We start from the raw sequence: 16500 nt of genomic DNA, 5'->3' as shown, positions 1-16500 counted from the left end.
AAGGGAAAGGGGGGAGGGATAAATTAGGAGTTTGGGATTAACATATACATGCTACTGTATATAAAATAGATAACCAACAAGGACCTACTGTAAAGCACAAGGAACTATACTCAATATTTTGTCATAACCTATAACAGAAAAGAATGTGAAAAAGAATAGATATATATATGTCTGTATAACTGAATCACTGTGCTGTACACCCAAATCTAACACAACATTGTAAATCAACTATACTTCAATTTAAAAAAAAAGAAAAAAAAAAAGTACAGTCATTAGAATGGTTCATACATACATCTGGTAGGTGGTCCTTTCTCAGGGACAGCTTTTAAAAACTTATTAGCCTACTAAGCCTTATGTGATAAAATGATATAGAAGTATTCACACACACTGAAAAAAATGTCACATTCCTGGCTTTGGTAGTTTACTGCAATTATGTAAGATGCAACCATTAGGGGAAACTAGGTTAAGGGTACACTTATTGTGTACGATTTCTATAATTATTTCAAAATAAAAAGTTAAAGCCTTAACTAACTGGAATATTCTGGTTAAATGAAATTTTTGTTTAAAAGTGAGGATTCTTCAACATGAAATGTTTTTGAATCCTCTTTTTCAACAAATTAGGCAATAAAAAATAAGCATGCATTGAGCATTATCGAGTATAATATTATCAAGAAATACAAAGTAAACACAAAACAATCGTCTATAGTGAGATTAAATAGAGAAGTAGAGTTGATTAACTAGGGATTGGGCTTCTGTCTCTAACACAGTAGTGAACAAAACTGAAATGCTAATATTGGTGCCAGCCAAGATGAAGTAAGACACCACGGCTGATCTTTCTCCCAATGATAAATATTAAAAACTCTGGACCAAAGGAAAAACCAACTACCCGAGGGATTCCAAAGCGTAAGCAAAAGCAGGTGGATTGGGGATGGGAGTCAAAACCTGAAGAAGCCACTCTAACAAGAGTGAGTTTCCCATATTTTTGTTTTTATTACTTTACTCTTCCAGCCTTGCATAGAGGGTGAGCACACAGTCCAGCTGTGGCACAGGCAGCAAAAACTCCTGAGACGTACCCTGTCATTCTAGCCAAAGAAACTAAGAATAATGATCCCTGCAAGTCAAAGAGTGAGAGGGATCTCAGAGAAAAAAAGAGCTGGAGGAAACAAATCATCTAATGCTATGTACATCTACACAAGTCCCAGGCTCACCCCTCAAGTGCACATACCTGGGACTGACCCAAAGCAAGACAGCAAAGGCTTTGAGAACTGAATTATGATATAAACCACAGCCCACCTCCCAGTCTAGCTCCCAAGTGGCACCTGTGTGGAATAAACCTACAGCCTCAGAGCAAAGGCTTTGAAAACTGAACTGACATGAGAGCCACCACCCATAGGAGGTCAGACAGAACTTGCCATCTGAACCTAGCCAGGTTGATTACCCGCTTAAAAAGCAAAGAAGAAAATTCAACATTCTCTAGATGATTTTCACAGGACCTAGATTCTCCCAACATAATACTCAAAATGTCCACAATGCATTCCAAAGAACCAGGAAAATCTAACCAGTTCTCAGGGGAAAGGACAGTCAATAGATGCCAACCCCAAGGTGACCCAGAGGTTGGAATTATCAAACTTTTAAAGCAATTTGTACAACTGTGTTCTCTGAGTTCTCTGAGTAAAGGTAAACACTCTTGAAATAAATGAAAAATTTAATTGCTTGCAACATCTATGCAAGATCACCGTGAACATCAATTATTATACGTGAGTGGAGAAGTAGAACACAAATTAAAAAGAAAGGTAAAGCCTGTATGATCCAAGATATAACATGTAAGCTGAATTTTTCGATCATGCCAATGTGAGGTTTTCTTAGTACTGAATGAGAAAACATTCCAGTTAATAGAAAGCCACCCATGGTCAAAGTCTCTGGGCAGAGAGGACAAAGAAAAATACTCCTGTACTAGTTTTAGTCAGAGGGAAAAATGGGAGACAAAGAACAAGACACAAGGGAAACGAGAAATAACCTCATCACCTTGAGATCTAAGGAGGTTATAATAATATTTTTATGGTTTAGGATGTCTAATTCCCTAGATGAGACCAGAAGTTCAAGCAGTACTCCAAACAGACAGCAGAATGCCCCACCCTTTAGCTGAAGAACAGGAATGTTCCACATGATCAAAGCCCAGCCTTGTGGGTCAGCCTGCCAGGGCTTGCCTTGTTCAGGGGTAGATAATCAAAAAGATAATTCTACTATTAGGGTCAAACATCTCTGGAGCAAAACTCTTCTTATTCTCAGCAAGTCAAAACTTACATTTGAGATGCACATACAAGATATTGGCTTTGAGGAGATTAAAAATTTAAGAATGTTAACAATATTTTACTTTCTCTCTCTCCCTCTCCCCACCATCACACACACAGGAAGACGGAGGGAGAGGGAGAGGAAAAAAGAGAGAGAGAGAGACAGACAGAAAGAATATATAGACGTATAAAATATTTTTAAGTTACTATCCTAGATAGAGTGATTATGGGCAATTTTAATTTTCAAAATTATACTTTGTTTATTGTATTTTCCAGAGTTACTACACTGAACCTGCAATTCATTTTAAGGAAAGAAAAAAAATAAATAAATGCTTTAAGTCCCTAGGTTTCTTGGATAATTGAAGAGAGTAAGGATGGGGGCACCACACTGACAGCTACAATAAAACAGCACCAAACCCAAACTTAAAACAGATGGCTCCAGAAAATTACCTAAGATAAAGAAAATACTATGGAGCTGGAATTTAATCACTCTTTCTCTATGTTCCAATGGCACTTTGCTCGACCTCCTCACATCGTGTCTGTGGCATGGTTATTTGTACACTGACACACTTGTCTTGCTTTGTATGTAGACCCCTCGCATTTTATTATAATCTCCCAATGGCAGGGTCCATGCCTTACTTGTTATTACATTGGCCATTTAAATAAATTAAAGTTTTCGTACATCTCTTCTCAATGGGAATGCTCATCACTCAGATTGCCTATAATAAGGGTATTTCAAAAATATAAAATATTAGAGCCCATTAGTGGGCGCAAGATGACCCAACTTATATTCAAGTCAAAAGTTAACTATTAAAGCAAGGTTTCTCTTGCTGGTAAAGGCATTGTGAAATCCAAGCATAAGGCGTCTAATGATGTATATAAATTATGATTATTAATAATAAAATTTTTCACCCCCTCCCGAGGTATTGAAAAGCTTATTAAAATAAACGTAATGATTACCCTTCTATGACTTGAAAACAGACCTCCAAAATTGCAAGAGAAAGGATGAAATGTATTTATTTCAAAGTTAAATTTGAAGCAAAAATCACAGGACAACAGATTGCAAATTTAAAATTAGATTCTAGTGGGAGGGCTTGGTTTCAAGCCTGTTTTTTTCCTACTGGAGGCTGAGCCTGAAGACAGGATAGGGGGGTAGGGGGGAAAGAGCTAAGATTAAACTGAGACAAAGTTCTCAAAGTTTTTGCTAAATCTTTACAAACCCATGAAAAGCGTTTTGCCAAGTCACACACAAATACCCCTAACACAGGAGACTAAACAGGAAAGTTCTGCAACAAATAAAAGATGATCTTTGATTTAGAAAGATTATTATTTTGACTGTATTTATTTTGCTTTTTAAAAGATTATCCAAACTAGAAACAAAATATATCATTGTTTTGAAGTAAGATTTTGAAGCTGGGATTGCCTTTTTTCAAACATTATCCCATCTAAAGATGGCAAAGCTCAGGAATAAATTTAAAAGATCCTGAGGGCAATTCACAGGGGGAAAAAGACAGGTACCTGCTTTTTCTTTTTTCTTTTTTTTTTTTAGTTTTAATGCTAATACTTTTGACTTGTTAGATGGGTGTAACCTTAATCCAAAAAAGTGACTCCGAATTCTTTTTTTCCACAAGCTACATACAACACAGCAATGCCAATTCTGCTAAAATGTATCTGTCTCACCACCTCTGGGGCGTCACCATTAATTCATGGGGATATACACAGGCTCAAATACACATACGCAGACTTACCTTACAAGGCAACAGTGGTTCCCAGCCCAACTTGCCCCAAGAGCACTGTGGCATTTAGATATTGAGATTGGAAATGACGTCAGGATGAACAATGACCGGGGCTGGGAAACGTATCAGCACTGGCCCCACGGGGTGGCCATCACAGTCTCACCTGAGTCTATGAGAACGTCCCCAAAACCTGGAGAGGACAGAAGAAGAGAAAGCAAATGGTTAGCCAGAACACAGGAAACAGGAATTTTCCATCGAGCCCATTTACGTAAAGTCTCCAACATCCATTCTGTGTGAAATACCACCCCCCCAAATTGAACAATGCCACATTTAGCTACAGGTATAAAATAACAGGCATAATCAGATAAATCAATAAACACAAGCATATTTACATTCACGGTAATAAACAGCCTGACAAACTCAGTTATTTTATCATTTTAACCGTTAATCTCTAAAGATGAAGGTATCGCATAACAGAAACAGGTTACTGGGAAATGGTGTCCACGGTTCCCTCTTAATGTTTAAAAAGTCTCAACAGAGAGGAATGAAAGGAAACAAGGGCATCTCAGTTATTCTCCAAGCAGAGCTATATTTACCAGAGAAGTTGAAGAAAATGCTAAAAGACAGTTAAACAAAAGACCAAATTCAGTACATAGACCTTCTCATCACATACATGTTTTCAAAATAAGCTCCACAGACAAGCAGTATTAATGGTCTCTTTTTTCTAAAGCCTGCCTTCTGAGGTGAGACTGCAGATACTAAGACAGGAGAAAGCCCCGAGGGCTTCCTTGGGGTGGCTCCCCTCATTCCTCTCCTACTGACCATTCCTCTGTGGGGCTGCCCACAGTTGGTACCTATTGCTGGTGGCTTCATCAAGGTGGGAACCCGAGGACTTCCCTGGTGGCGCAGTGGTTAAGAATCCGCCTGCCAATGCAGGGGACACGGGTTCGAGCCCTGGACCGGGAAGATCCCACATGCCGCGGAGCAACTAAGCCCACGCACCACAGCAACTGAGCCTGCGTTCTAGAGCCCGCGAGCCACAACCACTGAGCCCGCGTGCCACAACTACTGAGCCCGTGTGCCACAACTACTGAAGCCCGTGCGCCTAGAGCCTGTGCTCTGCAACAAGAGAAGCCACTGCAATGAGAAGCCCACACACCGCAACAAAGATCAGCCCTGCTCGCCGCAACTAGAGAAAGTCTACGGTCAGCAAGGAAGACCCAATACAGCCAAAAATAAAGAAAGAAATAAAGGTGGGAACCCGAGATGACAAACAGTTTGCACAGGACCACGGAGAAAACTGCCTCCTGGTGTAGAAGGCAGCCACACCAAGACAGTAAATAAATAAATATATACATCTGTAGAGAACAGCACAGTAAGTGAAGTTACAGTTCTATCTTGGAAAACGTGCTATTTCACCGTGAACTTGGTGACTCACGTTTGCCAGGAGAGGGGCAAGAGTTCTCAGCAATACCCCATTCTGACCCTACAATCCACGTCCTTTCCGTAATTCTCCCACTGCTGTCCTGTTCCCTCTCTTTTCCCAGGCATCCTCCTTAAGCTGTTCTCTGCAAAGTTTCACATTTTCAAAGCGGTTCCTGAATTGCTTAGGAACTGGCAGAAATTAATAAGCAACAGCCCATTTATATTGAAATGGACTCATTACAGTGCCAGCTGCCAATAATTTGCAAGGCTGGTTTCTTGCTGGCAAACCGGGCCTGCAGGCGGCTGTCCTCCACCTGCACAACGGAGGCTGATAACGCATTTTTTTATACCTAAAAAAAAAAAGTACATATTCTACTACCAGAATTAAAATGCTTCTCTATTATATTCTTCTAACCCCTGAGCAGAAAAACTACATGGGGGAAGAAAGTGAAAGTTACCAGGCATGATTTATAAAACATGCAGGAAAACAAAACTCAGTTTATTTGGTATAATTTTTTTTTCTGATTTTGGTGGGAAAAAAATTTTTACCTGTGAGCCTGGCTGTGGAACTGACCCTTGATACAGATGGATGAAGAGACACATAGCTGTTCTTTGAAATCAGCAAATATGCTAAGGTTGCAATGTGTCATCAAGCACTCAGTGTGTATCGAGTACTCACAGTGGGTTAACTCCTCCATGGCCTTGTGAACATACACCATGGCAACCCAAGAACCACCAGGACTCCAGGTTTTCTTTAAGAGCTGCAAAGAATTCAACTTCAACGGGAGGCAGCTAAGCACCAAACTCGGTGTTGGGAGTTCAGGCCTAGAGTCCCACTACAGGCATCAGGTCAAAACACAGCCTTGCCACTTACTTGCAAGGTGATTTGAGGCAAACTCTAAATATCAATTTATCCCTCTACAAATGGGGATAAGAGTTCCTAAGCCATTCTGTTGATATAAGCATTAAATGAGATCATCAATGTTACATAATTAGCTTAGTGCCTACCCCTTGGTCAGTTCTCAATAAATATCAGCGATTATTTCCACTATTATTCGACATTTGTAAACAATAAGGAGGATGCTACAGAAGGGCCACTATTATGGGGGCTTCCTTAAAACATGGTACCTAACTCACTGAAACCGGTCTATGTTCTACGTTGAAACTGGTCGCCTTAAATGTGTTGTGAGATAATAGGGGAATTCCTTAATCCAGCTGGAAGATGTGATTGACTCAATTAGCCACAGCTCACGCACACACACAAACCACACTGACAAAATCTGGCAGGACCAGGAGGATGGTCTGCATTACATTAAGATGACCCCTAGTGAAGTGAACAATAAATGTGCCGAGTTTTACAGTCTCACTCAGATTCATCTCAACCCGTATAGTCAATTTCTGTGTCAGGTGTCAAATAACCAGTTTTCACAGGGAAGTGTGTGAGCTGGAGGAGGGGAAGGAATTACCAAAACGAATCCCAGTCTTCAAATACCTCAAAAATAGACAGGGCTCAGAAGTCCCATCACTCCAACCCGACAGTCTCATGCGAGATGAAACTATGACAACTGTCAGAAATACGGTGCCCATGGCAGTTAATCCATGGCTTTTCCTACAACGTCTGCCTCACCAGAACTTTCTTTTTCACCTTTAGAAAACAGTCATAAGAGGCATCCTGTCACTTTTAAGTGTTTGCAAGTTCCAGGAATCAAAGTGTATAGAGAAAAGGATATTGTACTTGCCCTCAAAATACCTAAGTTTGTATACCAGGCTCTATTACTTACTAACTTATGTGACCTTGGGTAAGTAAACTACCCATTCTGAAACTTAGCAGGAAAAATAACGATGTGTAATATTATCTACGTTACTTAACACCTACCTGAAAAGGTTGTTATAAGACAGAAATTAGAGAATCAAAACAAAACACTATAAAGAACTAAAAAAGTATGTTAATTCTTATGCTGTTCATCATGATTTAGTGCCCAAAAGTGTTTCATATTACTGAATTAATGAGAATCAGAAAGTTTCCCCCTTGCCCTGAACCTTAAAAGTGGGCTGGGAGTAGTAGTGTTAGATCTAAATCCTGAACAAGTCAGAAATCCTTAATATTTCTTATATGCAATAAGCACCAGAAGAATTTAGATTTTAGTATTCATATTTAGTCCAAAAATCAGCCTTGGGTGAACAGACAGATGGATGAATCTAGGACACTGGAAATTTTTTAATGGTTCAGAAATTAATGTTAAAGAAAATTCATCAGTCGTTTTCTTTACTTATGATTTTAACCATTATTATATTCAATAAAGGACTCAGGGGACTTCCCTGGTGGCAGAGCGGTTGGGAATCCGCCTGCCAATGCAGGGGAAACGGGTTCAATCCCTGGTCTGGGAAGATCCCACATGCCGCTAAGCAACTAAGTCCGTGCGTCACAACTACTGAAGCCCATGCGTCCTAGAGCCTGCGTGCCACAACTACTGAGCCTACGTGCCACAACTACTGAAGCCCGCACACCTAGAGCCCATGCTCTGCAACAAGAGAAGCCACTGCAATGAAAAGCCCGTGCACCGCAACAAAGAGTAGCCCCTGTTCACCACAACTAGCGAAAGCCCGCGCACAGCAATGAAGACCCAATGCAGCCGAAAAAAAAAAAAAAGGACTCAGGAGTGACTTCCAAAGATACATTACCTAAAATAGAACAGGAGAAATTATTACTGGAATAATAAAAGGAATCCAAAGGTTAAGACAAAGTGAAGGGGGGCAGAAGCAGGGTAACAATGCAGACCCTATCAATCTACCCAACTGGCTCAGTTTGACAGCAAGCTTTTGTAACAGCCAGCTCAGATAGAGAAAACAGGGCAGTTGTAAAATTCACAATGTCCTAATCAATTGCTCAGAAGAAGGACAAACGTTCTGGGTACTAAGATCAGACAGGAATTTCCACCAGTGGTCCTTTGAGGCCACTGTGATACAACGAGCCACGTTTTTTGAACCACATCCTTTCACATGGGCTCAGTGACAAGTTTCATATGGCTGATTCTTGTCTTCCTAATTGATTAAAGAAGAAAAATCACAGTTCAGGGACAGGAAGCCTGAAGAGGTATGACCCTGCTGAGTGGTAGAGAGGCTGCTTACCCTCCAGGAAGGTCTCTTTAAATACTTGCTTGCTCTCCAAAGAGTGTTGGGCTGAGGGGTGGTAAGCACGAGTGAGATGGAGCTCTCTGGCTTGATGCCCAAGGGTAGCTGGGTTGTGCTACCAGACGGCCATACCTCACCTGGCATAAAGGGACAGTTCCATCAGGGGTGAGCTTGTCCGGCTTGTGTAAAAACTGAGACTGTGACACGGACTCCTGCACAGAGGAGAGGTACCCACCTTCTCTCTCAGGTAAACCACGTGACCACTGAGGGCCCTGGAGCAGGACCAGCATTCTCCGTGAAAGATGATCCCTCAACACAGATGAATAAGCTAGACAGGGCTTCCAAATTCCTATTCCCTAAAGCATGGATGAAATGGTTTTAGCCCAACCATGTTTTTCAAGGCAAGTAAAAACAGACACCCGAATCAGCCAAACAAAATTCCTGAAAGTTCCCCTATCCAAAGACTGCCCTGATTTTGAGCAATGCGACTTCTTAGCATATCCAAATGCATCCCAAGGTAACTAAGTGAGGAAACGTTCATAGAATCGATATTCTTAAGCTAGCTAAGTAAGTCGAGAAATTTCTACTAAAATGATAACTTCAACTTTAGAACAGTGAATCTTTGGCAATACTTAACCAACAGGTTCAGCTGGAACAGACATGACTGTATTTCATAGGAGTCAAGTCAGTGCATTTCAAAGTGAAGTAATATATTCTTCCCCCAACTCAGGGAGATCTACCATTTAGGAAATGCTTACTATCTGACTGGCATCACGTAAGTGGCTTTAGACCAAAATACTACTCTTTAGTTTCCCCAGGTTCTTGGTGTTTATTGTCTTGCAACTATACTTGGACACTGACAAATGCCAATGCATACAACTCAACTCCAGCATTGCATCATTCACTACGAAGTGTTTGGAAACCACCAGTCCCAAAGGGCAGTGTTACAGAGCTGGCCATCAAATCTCCCAAACACCCCCCGCCGCTTAGCTCTAAAAAGGGCTCAAAGGAGGCCCCAGCTTAGTGAAATGGATTTAATGGGGTTTTTTTTCAGGACAGACCACGAGAATCATGTAATTTTTCAAAATTCTAAGAAGCATCACTCCTACTCAGAAGCCATGAAGCTACTGAACTCTTGAGAATTCCACCCACCATTCCAAGCATAGTGACCATACGATGTGAGAGTTCAGCTCTGGGCTCCCGGATCAATTTCAAGTCTGAGTCACATCGAAAACGCACGCCCATGGCATTGTAAGAGAGAATGGAACAACTGATCTCAAAAGAAAATGGAAATGGAGCTGACTGCAATTAACTTCTGATGCTGAAGTCTGTCGTGGCTTAAGTTAACAGAGTTCCTAGTGAGGGAACTAGGGTATCCAGGTGTCCACAGAGGACAGTGGGAGGGGATGGTACTCTGCTGCAGCTGCTTCCATGACTCCTGTGAAACACAAGAGAGTGTATAATCTTTCAACTGCACTTCGGAACAATCTTCTCGAAAATATAACAATGCCTTAGTTCAGAAGAGATTTCAAAACACGATCACATTACCCAACAGCATCTCTTCCAGACTCGAGTCACCCAGGTGTCTTCCCTTCAGCAGACCTGCTTCCCGTCCCCACATCAGCTGCAGGAGCCTCACTGGGCTCAGGAAGAGCCTCATTTCCTGAGACACCACACGGAGTGGCTGGGGGCAGCTCCTCTTTCACCGTCAAAGACTGAAGCTCAAGGAAAGGAATTTGGTTCTCATTTCCTCTGGCTATCCAAGGCTGAGGCTGAACCTGGAAGGCAGACAGGGGAGTCTCCATTCTAAAGGACACGGCCTTGGCCTTGTGCGAGCCCTGGAGAGGAAGTGTACCATAAAAGAAGGGATGCTCAGACCGGCAGCTGCTGCCCGCCTCTAAGACTTGCTCCGGGCTCGCCCATGTGACCCAAAAGTATGAAATTGCAGCTTGCAACTTCCACGATGGTCTCCAGCCCCTGCAACCTGGTCTTTCCCTTCACCTGTTCTCTCATCATGCAGCCAAGAAGGAAGTCCTTCAGCCCAAAATACAGTCAGGATGTCAAGGAGTCCTCTTCCTTCACCGGGAAGCAGAGCAGGACTTGGTCATCCTGGCAGTTTCATTCCTTCGCCACCACACGAGGCAGAGCTCCCTGGCCCGGAGCTGCCTTTCCCACTCAGAAAGGGAGGGTCACTCTGTGAGTCAGACAAGAGCTCCCTGGAGTGAGGCCATGCATGCAGGTGGCCGGTGAGGCAACTCTTGCCTGCCAGCAAGGAGGGCTGGGACTGCCTTTGTCATAGAGGATGACAGAGGAGATATCACAAGTCCCTCTGGAGGGGCCACCAGGCTGGGGTGCACTGAATCCACACTGTTGGTCCTTTATGCTCTGAGGCTAAAGGGCCCATCAGAAGGAATCACTCCCCCTGGACACCTGGTACATCCTCCTTGGTTCTGTTCCCACCACTGTGGTACTTGTGTTGGTGGAAGGTATGTACAAGATGGCAAACTTCTCTAGGAGAAAATGGTTTAAGAGAGAACTGGGTAATCCAGATACCAAGGATGAAGAGGAAGGAGGAAAAGCTGGAAATGTTGTTAAGAAATACAGGTTGCATTGCATGTACCAAAAATTTGAAAAGTTGACCATACATCCATTTGAAAACTTATTAAATATCTTCATTGTGTCAATTTAAATTAAATCTTAATCATGTCACAATATACATAAATCAAACCATCATGCTGTATGCCTTACACTTATACAGTGATGTTTGTCAGTTATTTCTCAGTAAAACGGGAAAAAAAAATCTTAAATTGAAATAGTACGCTATATAGGAATGTATTAGATAGTGAAAAACAAATGACCATTATTTTTTTAAAATATAGATTACTGAACCAATCATTAAGAAAAGCTATAAATGTTAAGTTTCTACCTACATGTGAATATCTGATTAGCAAGTTGATTTAATAACCACAAGTCAATGAGCAAATATGACAGGTGGAAAACACAGCTGCCCAACCTAAAAAGTGAAGCTGTAATGGGGTCCCATGTAACACCATTGCTAGGGGGACATTAATCTTGATATGTGTTTAGGTGAGAAGATAGGATTTTAATCAAATTTCAGTGCAGCAAAGAATCTTCAAAGTCAAATAAAATAATTTTTACAAAAATTTTAAAGGAATTCCAAGGATTTTCAAAATAGGAGTGATTCTTTACCTGCAAGTCTTCATCTTTTCAAAGAAAAAGACTAAGGCTCAGTCATAAGACAGAGTGACAAAACACTATTTCCCAAGTCAATCCCTGGGTACTTAGCCTAAAATGCTCCTTTACTCTCTCCTCATTTTAAAATGGAAAAACCTTTTAAAATGACTTAAATTTCGCACTTGCAAATCAATTCAAATTGTTTTGAAGTTATATATTTAAGACTACAAGCTCTAATAGGTAAAAGACAATTCCTTATTTCATTGACTCTAAGAAACAGATTTTTCATGTTGAAGGTCTCTGAAGTTGAATATACTATCTCACAATCACAACGGTGTGATAGAAATCGGCACCATTTTCTTTCTTGCTTGGTGGTACATAAAAGAGGGGTGTGTCTTACAATGGTTAGCATGTTATGAAAGAGGGGATATAAAAATAGATTTTTAAACAGTTATGACTATCTAAAAAACTGCTTGTGAATTATTTGGGTAAAGCAGGGTGTCTACATAAGAACTTTACTGATTGTTACCAATTCAGTTCAACTCAACCAATATTTATTGAGCACCTACTTTATGTCTGCGATGAGGAAATAGACCGTTTCCTTACGGTGCCCGCAGCCTAAGAAAATGATGGACACTTATCCACTCTGAGACAGGGCTGTAAAGGCTAATCTAGCCTTATTAATAGTGAATGATGGGGGGACAGGGAGGGATAAATTGGGAATTTGGGATGAACAGATAAACATTACTATATATAAAATAAACAACAAGGATCTATTGTATAGTACAGGGAAATATATTCACTATCTTGTAATAACCAATAATGGGAAAGAATCTGAAAAAAATTATACATATATGTATAACTGAATCACTTCGCTATATACCTGAAACATTGTAAATCAACTATACTTCAATTAAAAACTTAATTAATTTTTTAAAAATAGTGGATGATGGGAAAAAACAGACTAATTCTGCCAGGGGAAACTATCAGTCAAATCTGGTCCTGAAGGGTTCATCAAATTTGGCTTGGCTTGTGAGGATGGGAGGAAATGAACAGGGATAAGAGGGAGTTTGCAAAAAAGAAGGGCAGAACATTCCAGGAAAAGAGCAAAGGCTCTGAGGAATGAAAGCATCAGTCCAACGTTGTAGAGAAGTAAGCGCATGGAAAAGAGCTGGAAGTGATGAGGCCTTTAAAGAGATGGGTTGGGGTTACGGATGCTACACAGAGAAATTAGACATGATTATGTGCAATGGAGTCTGTGATGGGATTTGATTAGGGGAGTTACATGATCGAACATTTTCTCCCCCCCAATCCCTCCGCATCCCCTGGGGTAACGTGAAAGAGAAGGTGGAGGCTTGTTGCAACCAACCCATCAGGCAGTGCCTGGAGGAGATAAGGTGGCCTTCACTTCGACAGTGAGAGCCTTGGGGTAATAAGCCTGTCCTGTGTCCCACTGTTCCGTCACTCTGGTCTATGAGTGAGCAGGTAGAGTCACCCGAACTTGGTGTCCACACATATACCTGTGAGAAATAAGGAGGAAAGGAGAAAAAGAAGGGAGAGACACCTCTGGCATTTCCAGTTTGGTAACTGACAAAACAGAAGGTGATAATAACACCTTCCACTGTGATGTCAAATGAAGCATCCAATTCAAAAGTCTTATGCCTGAGAGGCCAAAATTCACTGGCAGCAATCCTACTGGAAATTTGGTGTCCATTCCACTCAAGGCCTCAGCACAAAGGAAGGAAGGAAGGAAGGAAAGAAGGTAGAAAGGAAGGAAGGAAGGAAGGAAGAATACCCTCCCAAAATGCTTAGATCAGGAAGGATATCAAAATGGAGACACAAATATCGGCCAACTGTATAATCAAAGAACTTAACAACAAAACAAAACAACAACAACAAAAACCACACATCTGATAACCTGTGAGAGGCCACAAGTTAAAAACACTATCTCAACTACACTTTTATTGACTAAGCTAAGACCTGTAATAATAAATGGATTAAATAGCATTGACAATTTAACACAAAAATAAAAGCTTGATGCCTCAGGTTTGGTGCCACAAAGTTAAAATGTAAATCAGCTTTGAGTTCAGCTCCCAAAACTCCCTAGGGCCACAGGAACACCCACTATGCCCCTTACTCACACCTTGGGATGGGGGTAATAAATAAGATCACTGACCGCAAGGCTGATGTTCCAAAGCTGTACCAACCACCACAGTGGAATGCACCTGCAGTGTATAAATAAGTGTGCCTCAGCACCACTTCTAAGAAAGGTAGCAGTTAAGGACAATCACTTCACCTTTCTGTGAGCGGGTGAAATGAGAAGTTGACAGCTGTGCAACACCAGGCAGATTTCAGGCAATGCTCTGAGTTAGTTATGCTCTGCTAGTGACCATGATAGGGACGGTAGGAGTGGGGCACATGGCAATGGGGACAGAGAGATGGCAGGAAAGACATGCACTAACTACAGGGCCACAAGGAACTCGATCCAACCTTCCTGACCATCCATTCTCTTTAAAATTAAGAGGATGGGGACTTCCATGGTGGCGCAATGGTTAAGAATCCACCTGCCAATGCAGGGGACACGGGTTTGATCCCTGGTCAGGGAAGATCCACATGCCATGGAGCAACTGGGCCCGTGCGTCACAACTACTGAGCCCGTGCGCCACAACTACTGAAGCCCGCACACCTGGAGCCCGTGCTCCACAACAAGAGAAGCCACCGCAATGAGAAGCCTACACACCACAACGAAGAGTAGCCCCCACTCGCCGCAACTAGAGAAAGCCCATGCGCAGCAACGAAGACTCAACACAGCCAAAAATAAATAAATAAAATAAATTTATTAAAAATAAATAAATAAAATAAAATTAAGAGGATGGTCCAGAAGTTTCTATGGTCCCTATACTTGAAAAGAACTCCACATTTTTTTAACTTGTTTAAGTCAAAACCTGTAAGTATTATAATGGAAACCACCATGAGATTCTCTCTGCTGGGCATTCTTTTTACAGTAAACAGGTGATGCGATTAAGGCAAAAAGTGCCACTGAGATTAACCCCAGAAATGCAAGATGGAAAACCAATTCTTACTTTAAAGACTGGTACAAGATCTTTTTGGTTAAATAACAACTAACATTCATCCTAGCCAAGTAACAAATTGGGAGAAAAATAGAAAGCAGCCAAAGTCATTGCACACTGGATTTTTAAAAGCAGAAGGAAAAAAAAAAAAAAAATCAAACAAAGCACATACGCCCCTCCCTAAAGTCATAAGCGGATAATCAACCTCTTCAACACAAAGACAGTTCCTGGGAGGTTATGGGAACATTTCTGAAACAGTAGTACATCAAAGTCCCGGAGGAGAAAAACCGATACACACAGTCACAAAGCAAATCTGTTCCTTGTATGATAGCAACTAGCTTTAAAAGCTTGACATTCATTGCCAAGTAATATCTATGAGGCCACACACAAGGCGAGCGAAAGACACCAGGCCCTGCCTTCTAAGAATTAATGAGAACACTCCTGTCCATGGCACCAGTGTGCAAATGGTTTTATGGGAATCCCCATTCAATAAAATCGTTCCAAGCATGCTCACCCAAAACAGAATGAGTGTGTGCTGTCACTTATTTAATCAATGTATAAATTACATGTATGGGCTACTGTTCAAATAAATTATGTACATTTTCAATTTCTGTATATGTTTATAATGTGCGTAATTTATTTGAACTGAACAGAAATACACAGAAATTTAAATGCATAACAGGGAGAGAAATACAAATTCTGAAATTTCCTTCCCACACCCTAATGAAATCATCTTGCACATATATCCAATATTGAAGACCACTGTTCTAGGACAGAGAAAACCAGTCTGGAAACTAAGAAAAAATAAGGAAAGACAGTTAACGGAAAACTCATAGGAATGCCTCTTTAACTTTACCTACATCTCGGGCTTACTGTGAAGCAACATAACATCACTGTCAAAATCTCCCAGAATCTTCAAGAGGGGAATATCACCATTCAGAAGACCAGGTCGGTAGACACATGCTGAAAACCTTAGGCTGCTCTGAAATTATCTGCTGACAGCACCAGCTCTAGAGGGGCCATTAAATTGTGTTTTTGCAATCAAGGCAGTAATCAATAACCCTTCACCAGTCGTTAATAAAACCATGCCATATGCAGAAAAAGAAAATGATATAAAAAGGAAGGACTCTTTGCAACTTCCTCACCCCCAACCACTGGAAGACAATACAATGACTGGCCAAGAAGCAGTAAGCAAAAACACATTTCCAACCATCGCTGCATTGTTCAGTGTGGGTAATCTCAGACACAGCCAGGGTAAGTAGCCAAGAAATTTCAGTTACATAGTCTGGAAGAATAAAGGCTAACAGTAACACAGAGAGAAAAATCATTTAACAAAAGATTTTTGAAAAAAATTTTGATCCTCATAGGTTGGAAAAAACGGTTTCCTCTTCTGGAAGAAATCCTCTCTCTTTCTCTCTCTCTCTCTCCCCCACCCCCCAACTCCCCTCTCTCTCCAGCTTCCAATCCAGGTGACAAAAGGACCTCTCACTAGAGGCCTCCCATCAGCATCCGACCCTGCTAATCTGCCCCCACTCCAAAAAAAAATGCTCCCTCCCCTCGGATTCCATCCATGCCCTTATACTTCTCAACTGCATCTCTCACCCTAACTGTATTTTCTGCCACAGCCTTCTACCTAGCTCTCCAGATGGA

The 16500-nt window shown here is 41.3% G+C and overlaps 1 protein-coding gene across 11 annotated transcripts in view; it reads right to left on the bottom strand.

The window, feature by feature from the left end:
* Positions 1-16500, bottom strand: part of TIAM1 (TIAM Rac1 associated GEF 1) — a 204372-nt gene that overhangs the window by 139545 nt on the left and 48327 nt on the right. For 5 of the 11 annotated variants that reach the window (XM_082393649.1, XM_082393656.1, XM_082393653.1 and 2 more), the window contains one exon: positions 4191-4217. In XM_082393649.1, the coding sequence (XP_082249775.1) occupies positions 4191-4217 (27 nt within the window). Of the gene's footprint in view, positions 1-4039; positions 4218-8581; positions 8933-16500 lie in introns of those variants that run through there. The other 6 variants (XM_082393659.1, XM_082393657.1, XM_082393658.1 and 3 more) reach the window with 2 other exon arrangements.

The sequence above is a fragment of the Balaenoptera borealis genome, assembly GCF_965194805.1.
Source record: "Balaenoptera borealis genome assembly, chromosome: 5".
NCBI lineage: Eukaryota > Metazoa > Chordata > Mammalia > Artiodactyla > Balaenopteridae > Balaenoptera > Balaenoptera borealis.
Note: the sequence above shows the minus strand (reverse complement) of the source record. Positions and strands in the feature narration are given on the sequence as shown.